The sequence below is a fragment of the Eleginops maclovinus genome, chromosome 4 (genome assembly GCF_036324505.1).
Source record: "Eleginops maclovinus isolate JMC-PN-2008 ecotype Puerto Natales chromosome 4, JC_Emac_rtc_rv5, whole genome shotgun sequence".
Classification (NCBI taxonomy): Eukaryota; Metazoa; Chordata; class Actinopteri; order Perciformes; family Eleginopidae; genus Eleginops; species Eleginops maclovinus.
In genome coordinates this window covers 12,189,095-12,204,656 of record NC_086352.1, presented here as the reverse complement: position 1 = coordinate 12,204,656, position 15,562 = coordinate 12,189,095, and the positions used below count along the sequence as shown (strand labels likewise).

The 15,562-nt window shown below is 41.2% G+C and overlaps 1 protein-coding gene across 1 annotated transcript in view; it reads left to right on the top strand.

Moving 5' to 3' along the window:
• Positions 1-361: 361 nt before the first annotated feature.
• LOC134863070 (MAM domain-containing glycosylphosphatidylinositol anchor protein 1) overlaps positions 362-15,562 on the top strand; it is a 152,376-nt gene continuing 137,175 nt past the window's right edge. The window contains 2 exon segments of the mRNA XM_063881337.1: positions 362-873; positions 1,999-2,088. Of these exon segments, the coding sequence (XP_063737407.1) occupies positions 2,022-2,088 (67 nt within the window). The 5' untranslated portion in view covers positions 362-873; positions 1,999-2,021.

Genomic DNA, 15,562 nt, shown 5'->3' with positions numbered 1-15,562 from the left:
CCAAAGAGACGATAAAAACAACACAAAAAACACTGGTGCCCCCTTTGGTTCAGGAAGACACCCTATTGCAATCCAAAGGGTTGAAAACACTATTTCACAAGAGACCAGTGGGAGAGAAAAGAGAGTTAGGAGAGCAATGTTGTTCTTTTGACAACCTGTTCAGTGTGGAGCAGTGAGGCTGGAGCGCATCTATGTGGAAGCCTCTGTCCTCCCTCCCCTCCAATCCCCTCCCTCCATCCCTCTCTCTCTCCCTGCACAGACAGGGGCGGTCGTTCTCAGTCTGCGCACATATTCCACTTGGCCAGCATCACTTGGAGTCCACAGACACAGCGCTGATTGACCGAGCAGAGGGGAGCTCATTTTCAGAGAGCATGATTGTGTTAGAAGGGCTTCAGTAGACTGTCAGAGGAAAAGATAGACAGAGCAAAGCCATTTCAACCACGCCTTCAAAAGTAAATAATCATCAAAAGACAGTGTGTTATAGGATTTTTTTTTTGCCAAAGTATTCCTGCTTGAGTTTTTCAAAAGGAATTCTGTTTTTATGTTTATCTCTAGGAGGAAGGACTCCGAGCAGCAGTGAGGTTCCTCAGCCCGCTTTACCCTGTGCGTAAAAACAAAACTTTAACACACCAAGACGATCATTTGAGAGGACTGGGAGCTCAGAAAACTCTCCTCTATACTAGCCGGGAATTGTAAAGCTCACACCGGACGCCCACTGAAGGAGGATATATAACTTTTCAACGCATTTTGTGGAGAGACACGGAGGTGGATTTGTCTAACAGAGAGCAGAGGGATCCTCTTCGCTTAGCCCGGAGGAGTGCGCGCAGCGCCGGTTAGCAGACTGCCCCAAAGGACGGCACCTTAGAGAAAAAGGTAGAGACGAGACATTCCTGCACAGCGACTATGTGTTTTATTTTTGTCAGGATTTCATCTTTTATCTATTACATCATGTCCATGTTAAGCATAAAAAGTGGATTTTTCTGTGAGGCAGTTGGCTATTGAAATGAATCTGTTCCACATCAGAATCAAAGCCGGTTAATATGTCTCCCCGGTGATATATAAATCCTGGGACTTCAAACCCTCCGTCTTTTTACGCAGGCGATATAAGGATCTTCTAAACTGCATGTCAGTATAGCAAGTCTCATTCAGCACGCCCTGACATTAATGCAGAGTATTAACTCGCATGCATTGTATAATGAAACTTTGATCAAGGCGAGCTGTGTAATGCAACCTGTCAATGCAGTCGGCTTTATTCATGTAATCGCAGAAGTCGAAGGAAATCCTCCTGCTCAGTCAGAAGAGTCACATAAGACTCAAGTTATTAGCCTCTGACTCCAACAGCTTTCTATCCTTTTTCTTCAAGTTTTCCAACAGGTTTTATAGCTCCTACATTTATGACGGTAGCTACTACACATACCAGGATAAACCATAAAGTGTTTTTTCCCCCTATAGGCGTAAACCTTTAACCTTCTGCCTGCTTAAGGAACATTGTAGGAATAATTATATTGATCTGAACAAAAGCGCTGCGTGTATGTGTGGGTGTTTTGGATCCAATGTGCCTGACCCCACTTGTTGTAGCTAATCCTACATGAATACTGCAGTCTGTTAGATTCCTCCTGTCCTGACTACACCTGCCGCCCTCCATCCGGGCAAGGAAGTTTAGTCACGCTTAATAGCAGACAATCCTGTCAATCCTCAATTCGGAATCAATCACAACCGGATCCTGCTTGTAAACCTATAATCTGCGATTTGTGATTGAATTACCTGTCCTTTAAATCGAACAAAACGATGTAGGCTGATCGGCTGGGAGCGTAATTGCTCTGTGATATTATTCCCACCGCTAAAGGGGTTCAAGGCGACATAGTTGAAAAACAAATAGCAAGGCTACATCTTCATTTTTGATAACAATCACTCAGCTGTCGCATGTTGTTTGTCCCATATATCTGCAGGCTGTTGCTCTGTTTTCAACTCTCTTTCTCCCCGTCTCCTTTTTTTAAGGTTATGACGGAACTGAGCTGAACATGGAGCTTTTTTGGATTTTGTTATTTTCTAGTTTCTATCCTCTTGCCTGTGGCCAAGGAGTTTACGGTAAGAACGCGATATTTACAAATCTATTCCTGTACCCACATTCAATGCTGACTTTATTAGTGCAGGCTGACTGATCTCCATTACAGCAGCGACGTTAATTTGTCCAATTATTAGTCCATAAACCTAATTAAGGTTTTCTCTGCGCCACATGTTGCCGCGTTTTAACACGACGCTTTATTAGGAGGCACTATAATAACTGTAAAGTACTGAGAGAACAGCTTCAGGGAGACCGACCAGCAGAATTACCTTTAAAGGGAGATATTGCATTTTAGAAGTCGCAGGAGGCGGCTGGGAAAACATCCACAAATGTAGTGGAGGGGAAACCCATCCATTGTAAATCCATGTAATTCCATTTGTTTAGGCTGACATACATCTTAAAATCCACACCAGGCCCACACATTAATGAATGATTACACAAAGTATAATTAAACTTACAAAACTTGTCAATTAAGGTGTATGGTTATTACTGAATTGGGGCTGTTGTTTGGCCACTATTTAACTTCCCACTATTTCTTCCCACGCAAACACGCAAACACACACACAGACACAGACACAGACACACACACACACACACACACACACACACACACACACACACACACACACACACACACACACACACACACACACACACACACACACACACAGAGGAGAGGTCTCAACAAGGGGGAAAAGAATGGCAAAGCTCTCTGAGACATAACTCTCCTTTGTCAGGTTAAACAGGACAGTCACACTGCGCTTTTGAGGATGAAGCAGAGATTTGTTTTCTCTCAAGACTGTCTCGCTGTACTACGAACACTCAGTTTTTGCAGCTACAGGCCAAATATGAATCCTCCTGCCCTGTCCCTTCGGGCAACGCAAACACACAAACTGATCTGTCAGCTTTGATACTTTGATTTTGATGTTTGAAGGCATGTGGCAGCCATCGAAAACGAAGTCTGTTTAGTCATAGTAGCATCACATGGAGTGCTGTTGTCACAAGCAATCCTGCTGCTTGCCATCACAATCTGTCATTTACTGAAGCATTTAAGCCCATGTCGAAGTCCCTGCTACTTAATCAGGCTTACACCACTCTAATACTTCATACCGGTGTCAGTATTAGTGTGCATATAACCCACCTACAATTCTCAGATCTTTTTTCGGACTGTATTTGGTTTTCACCACCACTTGAAGCATTGAACTGCTGCATTACACAACATTGAAGGTTTTTCCAGAATCATTTTTAGCTGTGTGACCCACAGCTGCAGGCAGAGCAGTGACTGACAGATAGAATCTCAACAATTTATTTTGTGTCTGTTTTTATAGGAAATGTCAAACATGGCCTACAAGGAAAAACAATGTACCTGGGGTTTAGTGGCATACTTATCTGGAATCATTTGTACCTGCTGGTGCACAGGCTTTGATTAAGTGATGATAAACCATTAATCTGTTATGTTTCTTCCACTATATTTCCAGCATAAATATATAGGTAATTTTGCAATGTAAGTCTGTCAGTCAGTTAGTAATATATATATATATATATATATATATATATATAATATATGGTTTCAGGATTTACTTTTGTAGGGGCATGTTTCATTTTTCCCATCCGTTGTCTTCGTACTGATACTTTTCTGATCTAGTTACACTATGCAGCAGAATGCTCACATTTCCAGTTTGCCCTTGTGTATGCTTGTCTTTTTTCAGAAAACAGACTGATATTCTCATTGTCTAATTTTTGCGTCAATGTCTTATGGGCTAAGTCACAAACATGCAGTGGCTTGAATCAAAAATGTATGCAGTTAGTGTCACTGCCGGCGGCTGCAATGATCTTTTTCGTTTTTCATGATAGTTTATTTCCACAAAGCTTTGTGGGAACCATTCTTGCCAGCATTCACAGGGCCCCAGAGTCCCAGGCGGCTTGTGTGATGTTGGTGGTGCTCAGCTGTTTGTACCTGCGCGACAACTTTTTCATGTATAGGTAAATAAGCATCAATAAAAAGAGTCATTCAGAAGGAACAAATTGTTTCATAATCGGCACAATTGCTGTGAAGAACACAAGTGGGGAAGATTGGGAAAAGAGCCAAGCGAGTTTGGCATGCTCGCTAGCTATGAATACAGATATGCATAAAATGGTTTCCCTCACTTTGGAATTGTTTAGCACTTCCTCCAGCAGACAGATGCGACTCGCTGTCCGTCGGGAGCTGAACGGTGTAAGCGGGCTGATTGATGTCAGCGCTTTGGACGGCTGTGAGGTTCATTTACTGTAGCCTTCTCTGGGGTGTGTTTGGATGCTTGCGTTTTGTCAGCTCATGCCTCTAAGTCTGTTGCACGCAGGTGTTCGTGCTCGTGAGTGTAAATGTGAGTTCATGTGCCATTGCATGCATGGATGTGAAGAGTGTGAGCCCTCAAACCTGTGAGCCTGTGTGTGTTTCCACGTACATGTGTGAATAGGACTGTTTGTGCGGCAGACACGCTTTCCTTCCCTCGCCAACAGTTTGCTGGCTCAGCAGGGACTTGTGGATCAGTCCTTGTTTCTCTTAAAGCAGTGTAGTATTGATTGGACTTCTGTGAATTTTGATAGGCTGTCAAAAAGCTTGTAACACCTGTACCTCAAATAGGTACTGGACAGACGTAGTGCAGCAAGGAAATGTGATGATTTATTCCAAAGGAAAGGCTTTCATTATATGATTTTTGTCATTATGCTTTGTTATGCATGATTGTGATATCATTTTTAACTATGCATGTTTATAAGTGTTCTCTTTTCTTTCTCACAGATGCATCTCCATACTTTGATAACAAACATCTACTGTATGTAAAGGCCTACATATACAGTCACTTTCAAGTTTCATTTAATCCGAATATGCCGTAATCCCGGGCATTACAAGCATGATGTCACGTGCCATCTCTCAACATACTTAAGGATTAGGGAAGGTTCAGAAAGTTTCAAGACAGGCTTGCAGGATGAGTCTTCTCTGAAGGACTAAACAGTTACAATATCATACAGACAAAGTGAACCAGAAAAGTGTCTCTTCATCTTTGTGGCGCTGCATCAAATCACACTCTGCGAGGCAACAGAGTTCACAGGGACACCAAATTATTGATTGCTTGTCAAAGTCACACAAAACCATTAGCTGGTGCCGTAGATGGAATCCAAACTGCATTAGCTTGCAATCGGATGCTTCATTATGTGCTTGTTAACAGGAAACTTGATGAAGTTAAATCAATGATTTTGCTTGTGTTTTCTTGTGTTATATTTAAGCAAGGCTCCTGCAGCAGCAGGAGAGCTGAAGCCTTGCCACTGGCCATAGAACAAAGTACTACAAGAGATGCAGAAAGCGGAAAAGTTTAATATGCCTACATTGCGCTCAAATTTAACATCACTTTGAAGATGTTGCCCAAGGAAGAATGAATGGCTTGGAAAACATTGCTAGTTTTTTATTTGCTGTCTGTCTCTGTGTGTGTGTGCAGACGAGTACCCAACATTTGTGCATCGTCTTAATGTGGAGCTTCACTTTCTGCAGTACATTAGCTTGCCATGGAACATGGGTTGAAAGCCAGTGACCTAGAAAGACATCGTTCCAGGTTTAACTGACCTGTCCCCTGTGACTTCCACTCCTTCTCTCCTCACATCAGCACTTTTTGTTTGTCTCTTTTATGTCTCTTGCTGCTGAGTTTATTTTGGATGCTGAATATTGCCCTTTTCTAATAAGCATCCATAATTTATTGGTGGCTCTGAGGCAATGGAGGAGGGGAGGGGAGAGGAGGGGAGGGGAGACGGTGATGGAAAGAGACTGAAGCATTAAGCTAGAGATGATGATAACCTCCCACAATCTGACACCTACTGTCCTCCTCCCACTCTTTACCGCTTTGTGTTATTTCTGTTCACTGTACTCGTAGGTATGCACACACACACACACACACACACACACACACACACACACACACACACACACACACACACACACACACACACACACACACACACACAGTACCTCTTTTTGCTTTACAAATTGCACCCTCTCCACATAAATGTGATCAGTAATGTCAGCAATTGTTGGATGGCCTTTCCCTCCGTATTAAAATCCTTCGAATTTAATTAGTGGTGCTAAAACTGTTTTTCCATCTGTTCAAATGAATACTAGATAGATGGATGGATGGATGGATAGAGAACTGATTGTAAGCAAGGCTCTTCATTGTTTGGAATTCATATCAGATTCTCCATCATTCATCACAATAAAAAATGAAAATGTGACAAGAGTAGTGAGGGGAGTGGTGGTGCCTGCCTGCCCCTCAGTGTCCTGTCCCTTTCTCTTATTCTGTCTGCCTCCACTCATCTCTGTCAGTCCAAACCATCTTATTCCTTCTGCTAAACATTTAATGCACATGGTGGGTGCTTTAATTATCCCATCTTGCTCCCTTTTTTTTCTCTCGCTTTACCTAGGTCCATTGTGCAGTGGTGTAGCCCTTGATGCCATAATATTAAAAAGGTCATACCTTGGGAATAAACATTGTACAGTATGCTGCCTCCTTGTTTGGATGCTTACTCAGCTTATTATGTGCCACTTTTTTTACCCCTTTATTCTTCCATTTCCTCTTCTCCTTTTCTTGCTTTTTCCTTTCCTCTCCTCTCCATTACCCCAGTTTTCTGTAAGGGTGACCGAATGTTAAAGGCCTACTGAAGTGCAGCACTACACACCACACAGTCCAATAGTACATATACAACTGAATAACATATATCATTGCAACCCATGTCATTGCGGTCGAATTAACGGAGTAATTAATCATTTAAAATTGCCCGCCAGGAAATCTCGGAAAACGTTCTTGTTTGAGACCCTTGGGGGCGGAGCTCCGTCGTGACGTCACAAGTGTAACCACAAGTCTGGCGTCCAATGTTGCAGGTGTGCTTCGTCGTGTTTTGCTTTGTCAATTCTAGGCTGAAATGACGAAAATCGCAAGTGGGAAGCGATGCATTGCGGCCTTCGGCAGCAACACCAACTCGGACAGTGTCGTTGTTTGTATTCCTCAGAGATGGCCAGAGCTTGGAATCGGGAGGTGAAGCGACACGAGCAGGTTGGGTGACACACAAAAGCATGAACTACCATAGTAATGCTATATATCATTTGAAAGCTGATAGTCTCATGAAGCGATACATGTAAAGATTTCCATGAATAAACATATATTTTGTGTGTAAAATATGTTTACACACAAAATACCTTCCTACCTTGTAAGTTGTCTATATGGCCGTAAGAATAAGTTATCCCAGCATGCTTGGTCTTGAAATGTTCGTAAGAATCCGTAGTTGTAGAATATCTACATTGTCTAGCAATATGTTGAGTTGTTGTATAATCCAGCGCAAACAAAACAGATACATAAGTGAAAAAAACGTTTTTTTCGGAGAAATCCGGGTAATACGTTTCGATTTCCATTATCAGAGAGCTCACTGACGCTTTCATCGTGTTCAGCACCAACAAAAACCAGCGAATTGTCGCTGAAATCACTCTCACTAGTACCATGGTTGAAACACCGGTAGTTACACTCGTGACGTGATGCGACAGTCGTCTGCTACTTCTGGTACAGGCAGACTGTTTTCGCAGGCTGATACAATCGTTTTTTCTTGCCAATTATTCTGCTTGTACGTGCTCCCCAAAAATACAACAATTTCACCAAACGATCAAGTAATATACATAGAACTGAACTGCTAAATAAAAAGCGTTTCAGTAGGCCTTAGAAGCCTGACACCATTTCTATTAACCTACTGGTCAGCAGCAAAGCCATAGGCCTATAGCCAAAGTGATGTGCTGACTATGGTTTACACTAGCCCTGCAACCTGGGGCTAGAGGATAAGAGTGCCAAGACAACTCTTTGGGAGGTCTGATTTATCACCTTTCTTCCCACCAGTTACACTCTGAGCCCGGGGTGGGCAGTTTGGCACACAGGGGCCCCAAGTGAGGTGAGAACGTAATATTTCTCCTTAGAAATCACAGCCTGGCAAGCCTTGGTGTGATATATGTATATCGAAGTGTAAGCTGTCTCCCTGCCTCTTATGGATGTCGTTAATGTGGTGGGCAGTGTGTGCTCCTTCCACCATAATACATTAGGTGTCCTTTTAAAAAAAGTTAATTTGACTCTGCTCAAAGAAAGCAAGAGTCAGAGTGGCGAGGAGTATGCCATTTAAGGTAATAGTTTGACAATTTGGAACATGGATTTGCTTTCTCTTTGAGAGTTATATGAGAAGATGTCACTCGTGTGTTTATTGAATATGTCAGCAGCCTGTTTGAAGCGATGTATCATAGCTGGAAACTTGGGGATTTCAATGTTCATTATTGCTAATCCAAAGAAAATAGAAAGTTGAAATCTGATTATGTAAATTTGAATAACGTGCACTAAAAGCCATTGGATGAAATGGTTGATTGTGTTACATTAATCTATAGTCCACACTCAAACAACTTGTCTTACCATCTCCTGCATTGAATGTGGATGAATTAATAGAGATTGATATTAACTGATGTATTTTTTTCTTATCTACATTCCCTCATGATTGGAGAATGAATCAAATAGATACATTTTTTAACATGAGAAGTGAAATGTTTAGAATCACTGCATGTGTCCGTGCTTTACAGTCGGCAGAATATGATTACATTTTGCTCACAAATCCTCTGGTAACCCTCCTTTCTGTCTGTTCATTTTTATTTCCCTTTTTCCTTTCTTTGTTTTCCACTCCGTCAGATGATAATGTTCTTGTTAATTCACATCACATCTATGCACATTCACTCTCACATACGGACTTGCATGTGCACACACCTCTCTCACCGCTGCCTTTCGCTGAACTCATGGATCATTTCCTCTCCCTCACCGACTCTCTTCGCTCTGTCCTGGGATGTTAGTCACACACACACACAGTAATAACACATGGGCCAACACACACACATACACACACATTTGAGAGGGAGAGTTCCAGGGAGGCAAGACAGTTTGGGTGTCCGCGAGAAGTTACTTTTAACTCTTTTCCTCTGTACCCCTGTTACTCTGTCCGACATTATCAAGCACCTCTTCCTGCCACAGGATCATGAGGGAATGAAGACACATTTGTCTGTGTGGTTGTTTCTTTGTACACAATTTATGAAAGCAGGGCAATTTAATAATTCAATATGCTTTAGTTGAGGTTAAGATTAAGAGAAGAGCAGTTGGAGTGTAGGTGTGTGTTCTGTTTGCTTCCTTGTGTTCACAGGGCCTTACCTAAAGGAATAGGGTCTATAGTGTGAATGTGTGCATCTGCATGCATGGACAGAAGAGGGGGGGGAACATTTGGCATCTCATTTATTTATAAATGCGACAGGACGGTGAACAGTAGTGAGAACATGGCTTACATCAGAGACCGTCTGCCTCCTCCTGCACTCCTCTCACACTGTCACTCTTTCTTCTTCACTGCCTTCCCGTTCACCTTCCTGTCCTCTGCACTCACTTCTTGCTTCAGCAAAACCTTTCATTTGAATGAGTTTGCATAGGTTAATAATGAAATTCTCACATTTCTTGGTGAATCTTTTTTCGCAGAATTTCAAATCCACTTGTGATGTGATTAAAGCACCATTCACAGGATTCTGATGGAGATTTGATTCTTGGAAAATAATAGCCTATTCAAGTAACAATAGGTGCAGTTTGTGTGTTGCTTGCAGCATTGTATTTCTGTCTGCCACAGTGTCCTGTTTAGTTGCTACCACTGGGGGGCTTCATAGACAGTGACTTTAAAGATCCCTTCAATGCAAACAAATACCCTGCTTGTAGTGTCTGATTAAAAAAAAGAGAATCATAATTAAATCATTTCTTTTTACCATTTTAAACTAAATTAAAATGTGTATAAGTTGCAACATTGACTTCCAAACAAACGATGATGATACACAATCATACTATATTATCATTATTATTATCAGTATCATTATATATCCTATTTTTTAGATATCATTTATATCCATCTATATCTGTAAGCATACTGCGCATGTTTTTACAGCATATGTTTAAAGTCTTCACAGGTAGCTGTAAAATATTTATGACATTGTTGACTCACACTGAGCCAATGGTGGCATTCAGGCAGCCATTCTTGCTGCCTGTCGCAGATTCAGCACAGATATATATTGATCTGTCACTTCATAGAAAAGCTGCACACAGTTCCTGACTGCCTAGGAACACCTTATCATACAGATATCCTCAGACTTAAAGAGTGTCAGAAAGCACCTACTCTGCTAAAACCACACATTTGAAGGTTGTTCCTCCCACGTATGTTCTGCCTTTCCCGTGGTTGCGCTTAAAACCCCAAAACAACAATAAAACAACCACAAGCGCTGGATTTGCTCATGTCCAACTAAACTTTCTGACAGCAGGAAGGGATCAACGCTGGAAATCTATCTTCTGCTCCTACACACGTCTGGCCTCAATAATTCAGCGATGTGTGCCGCTTGGAGATCTCGCCCTTTCTCTCTGTCTAGTTCTCGTTCTTACTCTCAAATTTGCTCTGCCTCAGCAGCAAACTCACCCTTGCCTGCTCGTGACGGTTTCAGAAAAAGTACAAATACATCTTGAAATTATAAATTGTTAGCTTGTGGCTCTCGCACCATTAGTTCCCATGTTTCCCCATGTTGCTATCTATCAGAAGATGGGGTATAATCTGTTGGCCATGTGTGAAAGTCTCACTTTTGTAGTATAGCAATTTACCTGCCAACAGCAACACATACTGATCCCTCTCCTCCTACTCCTCCTCCCTCATGCTGTCATTACCCATCTACTAAACCTTTACCTGTCACCAAAGATGTTCCTGCATCCTCTCTTCTCTTATTCTGTCCACCTTTCCCTGCCACCATCTACAGTAGCTACCCTTAACATTTCAACATGTTATAAAAGATACCCATTCTCCACTTTACAGCCTCATTCCATCCTAATTCTCTCCCTCCATCCAACCCATTTCAACAGATACATCCCTTGAAGTCTCTTCATCACTTTTTCTTCCTCTCCCCCCCTCTCCTCACTATCCCTCCCTTTCTTTACACCCAGCAGCTCTTTCCTCCAAAGTCTTGTCATCTTCTCGCTATCATCCACCGATTCAGTGGCAAGCATCCACCCACCTCTCCACTTACTTCATATATAGGACATGGCGCACACTCTCATTGAAAGCTGCAGTCAGGCTTTGGGAAGCAGGGTGGAGGGCTGACACCGGGGAGCCCGAGATATCAGCCACCTCAGGAAATGAGGGCAGAAGGAAAGGTGGTGGGAAGTAGGTGACAGAAACAAGGAATCATTGGGAATAAATAAAAAGAAGAAATGAAGTGTAGCTGTAACGCTGGTTAGAATATGAGCATTTTTAAAAATGTACAATAAATTCACTGTATTTTTATGCAAACGTTGCTGTCCGGTTAGTATAGAAAGTGGATGAAATCTTCTTTGACTGACATACCCTCACAGACTTACGATAGACGTTTAAAAACTTCTTCATTGAATTGATTTAAAACCATATGTTATGTTATACAATGAGCCATGTTAAACCTGATACAAAAATCTCATACAAAGTAATCCTCATGTTGATCCTGATTGTTGATGTTTAGATTCATTTTTTTGGTGTAGTTCCTTTTACTGCCACTTGAAGTAGCAAAAGTTTGACTTCCAAAAATGTATCTGTCAGATTTAGAAAACTCTTTCGACTTGTCTTCTGACTAGCACGCCTATTGAACACTTGATTTTACAGCTTTACATGTACTGATCTGTGGAGCAGTACTGTATTTCGCGCCCCTTCTCTGTTTGATGCAAGCAACTAAACCGCTATACCACACCTCTATCATGTGGGTATATGTTTTTTTGCCATGTCATCATGTCTGATTGCTGTATTGGGACGACTGCACTGATACAGTTCTCCTGTTGGAAATCAAAACTGTAACTGTGTGTTTTTAATCAAGATCTAAGATGGAGATTATCCATACATTTATTTGTGGTTATGAAAATTAGCTTACACTGTAAAACCTGTGGAAAAGAGATCTTTGAGGACAGCTAAAAAATGAAAGCTGTTACTTCCAGGTGCATGTGTGAGAGTATTATTTCTAACTCAATCACAATGACCCGTAGAAAATCATTTTCCACACATCCTTCATTTGAGGAAGAGGTGCTCTTAAACCGGGTAATGTTTAAGGTAAATCTGACACTGTCATCCTCAAAGACAAGAGGTACAATTCAGATGTGTGAGTCAATCTCATAGCCATTCTGCAAAAATGAAGACGGAAACAACAGTGGTATAAGGATTTAAAGAGAGGAAGACCTCGGATTTACATAATTGTATTTAAGTGAAACTGAATTCACATATTAGCCGTGTTTCTCAAAAATGCTTTAGCTCTTTTATTTATCAACAACAGCACCTTTCCACTTCAGGCATTACAACTTTCGGGGCGAAGCTTATGAATTCAAACTGAATTTGACATTCAATAAAATGACTTGGATCCAGCTTATGAAAGAAGAGAGAAAGGATAGGTGGCATAGCGAAAGGCTCATATTAAAAAACTGAGACACACAGCGAGAGTGACATTGAAAAGGGCAGGGCCAGATACAGAGCAGCTAAAAGAAGAAAGGCTTCCCTGGAGACAGAGCTAGACCAACATGGGGCTCCGAAAATGAGAAAGAAACAGGGAATGAGTCACTGTGAGAGAGCAAGACAAAGTGGGAATGTGGGTGTGACCACAAACTTTATTTGCTTTACCCCGAGAACTTCAATCAAACCAATCTGGTTTCCTTTTCTGTAACTTTGGCTGAGCTTGATCATCCATATTCTTTGCTGCATCTGCATTGATATTTAAGCTCGGATTGAATCGAGGGAATGCAACTAACATATATTTTTGCAATTCCATTTCATCCAGTCCATGACATGACCTACAGTCCAAAACTCAAAGATATTCTGTTTAATATCGAACACATCCTCCGAGTTAAATGACAAAATGTATTGTTTTGTTCATGCCCTTTAGAACAACACATAAGCATCTGTATACGTGCTGTTTTAGGCAGAAGGATTCGGGAATAGTTAAGGATAGATCGTGGTTCAGGTTAAAATGAACTTTTATTTACAGAGTCACAAGAATGTTGTCTTCCTGTTAAAGATATAAATGTTTATTGACATTTAAGAAGTTAAAACCATATTGACTTATTGGCATTGTATTATTCAAAGTTTAGGATTTCTCTATTTATCATTTAGTTACGTTATATTAATACAAACTAAATAATCTCAATTATTTTAAAGGTACTTTCAATGACTGAATAGTGAAACTACATTTTTTTTAGGTAGTAGTAGTAGTAGTAGTAGTAATGTGTCTGCCCAAAGCAGCCAATCTTAAATATTAAACGTTCAAATAAGTGCTTCAAACTTTACTCTGCTGTGGATAGAGTTGGAGTCAGAGACTTCTGAGAAACTTAGTTCAGAGTTGTGAGGTATTCACGGGGAGAAGAGATGTGTCAGTGGAAGGTGCTGGCTTACTGCTGCTTTGGCTTTTATCAGTCTAACCATCCTCATCTCTTTCCCTTTCCCTTTCTGCATGGGGAGCCTTCTCATGTTCCTCCACTCTCTTTCATTATACTACGCTTTCTCACCTTCCAGGACACTCATATAAAAGCCACCCCCCCCCAAAACATCTCCCCTCCGGTTTTCGTTCCCTTTTTTTTTTTACCACATCATGATTACTCTCAACAGGTGTTCTCCTTGGCTGTATTTTTTCTCACTTCTATCTTTCTATGCAAAGTCTTCATCCATTTCGACTTCATTCCTCAATTCTCCCTTGTTTTTAATCTTACTTCCTCGCCCTCTCTATTCTCGCCTGCAGCACCCTGCAATACAAACACAACCTGTTCTGAGGGAAAGTGAATTATTGAAGCTGCTGCTGCCATTCCCTCTATGCAGAAGTGAGGCGCAGAGGAAGGAAGGGGGGAACAGAGGGAAGATGAAAGAAATGGAGAGTATAGATTTGTAAGGACACACACAGGAAGGGTACTGGATGCAAAGCATCAGAGAAATATAGCTTTGTTCACACCATGTCTGCGGTGTAAGTAACTGTGTTAACAGTGGGAGAGAATTAAGTATGGTACCAAAATGTGAAACTATGTTAAATATGATAACAATTGCAAAATTATGCTTTGGTAGGAATGGAAAGCTGCTCATGGAACAAGCCCGAATATATATTTCTAGAAACTTTAGTTGAAACAGTGAGGTCATAGACTAGGCGTCATTACAAATTCAGCAGTTTCTGTCTGCCTTTCATTCTGACACTTGTTGTCTGTATATTTTTCTGTTTCTGCCCTATCTCTCTCGGTCTCACTGTCGTATATACTTAGTTCATCATTGTTTTAAATATGTGTGTATCGGACAGAAAGTTTTTGCTGAAAGTGCCTTTCAAACTGTATTGGATATAACCCATCAATTAGCTGCACCAGGCCAACAAAGTTTTTAGTCATTTAATCATGGATTCAGGAGTTGAGGGGGGTATACACTGCTGGAAGAGGCTACAACACAAGGGGTCTTCTGCTTATCAAGAATATAAACGTTAACACACTATCTGGGTTTCAGTATCTTTCCAGATACCTGGACATGGTGATTTATTAAAACCAGGAATTGAATCACTGACCACTGATTTGTGAACAAACACTTCACCTCCTGAGCAACAGTATATCAACACAATCAGGGCTCGTTAGTCACACTTACCATTACCTGCACTTTAAATGGACAACATTAATTGCATACGGAAGCAAAGAACCTTTGTGAATCGTTTTCTTTTCCCTTAGGGGATCAGCTCAAACTCAGGATAAAGGGGATGGGGTATGTCATTAATGACTGAAAGGGGCTTCCTGCGTACAACTGTGCTCTAAAGGTCATCTTATAGCTTTTATTGGCAGCAGACTATCTTTCCAGCTGTTGTTACTATCCTGCACAGCTTGTTTCTATTTATTAAAATCAAGTGCCCATACAAGATAAATATATTGAAAACAAACAAGCTCTCCTTCGGAATGACAAACACTTTATTTAAAAGGTTCAGACTCTCTCCATTCAGTCTCTTAATTGCACTTTGACTATCCTGTCTGTAAAACTCAGTTCTTTATCCATACATGTTCCCGGTTACTTAAATCAGGAAACAGGATCAGCAGCAGAGCCACGCCCACTTTGGAGTTGCCATGGCTGATGTACCAAGTGCCACACCCCATGCACTGTAATCAGAACAGCAACAGAATATATCTCTATTAAGATATATCTCACGATCACAAAACATAGAAGTACAGATAGTTATTAACGCCCCTGATGCACCCGTTGTCAAGCTTGTTAGCTTTGAATGCAAGGTAAATTGAAGGTGACTCAGATGTCTGCATCAACTACTCTCTTCTCTGCATCTGGATTACTAAGGACTCACAGTAAAAACAACACTAAGATATGTGTTCCTTGCCTTAAGCCTTTTGTTTGGTTTGAGTTGTTGTCAGTGCATTTCCC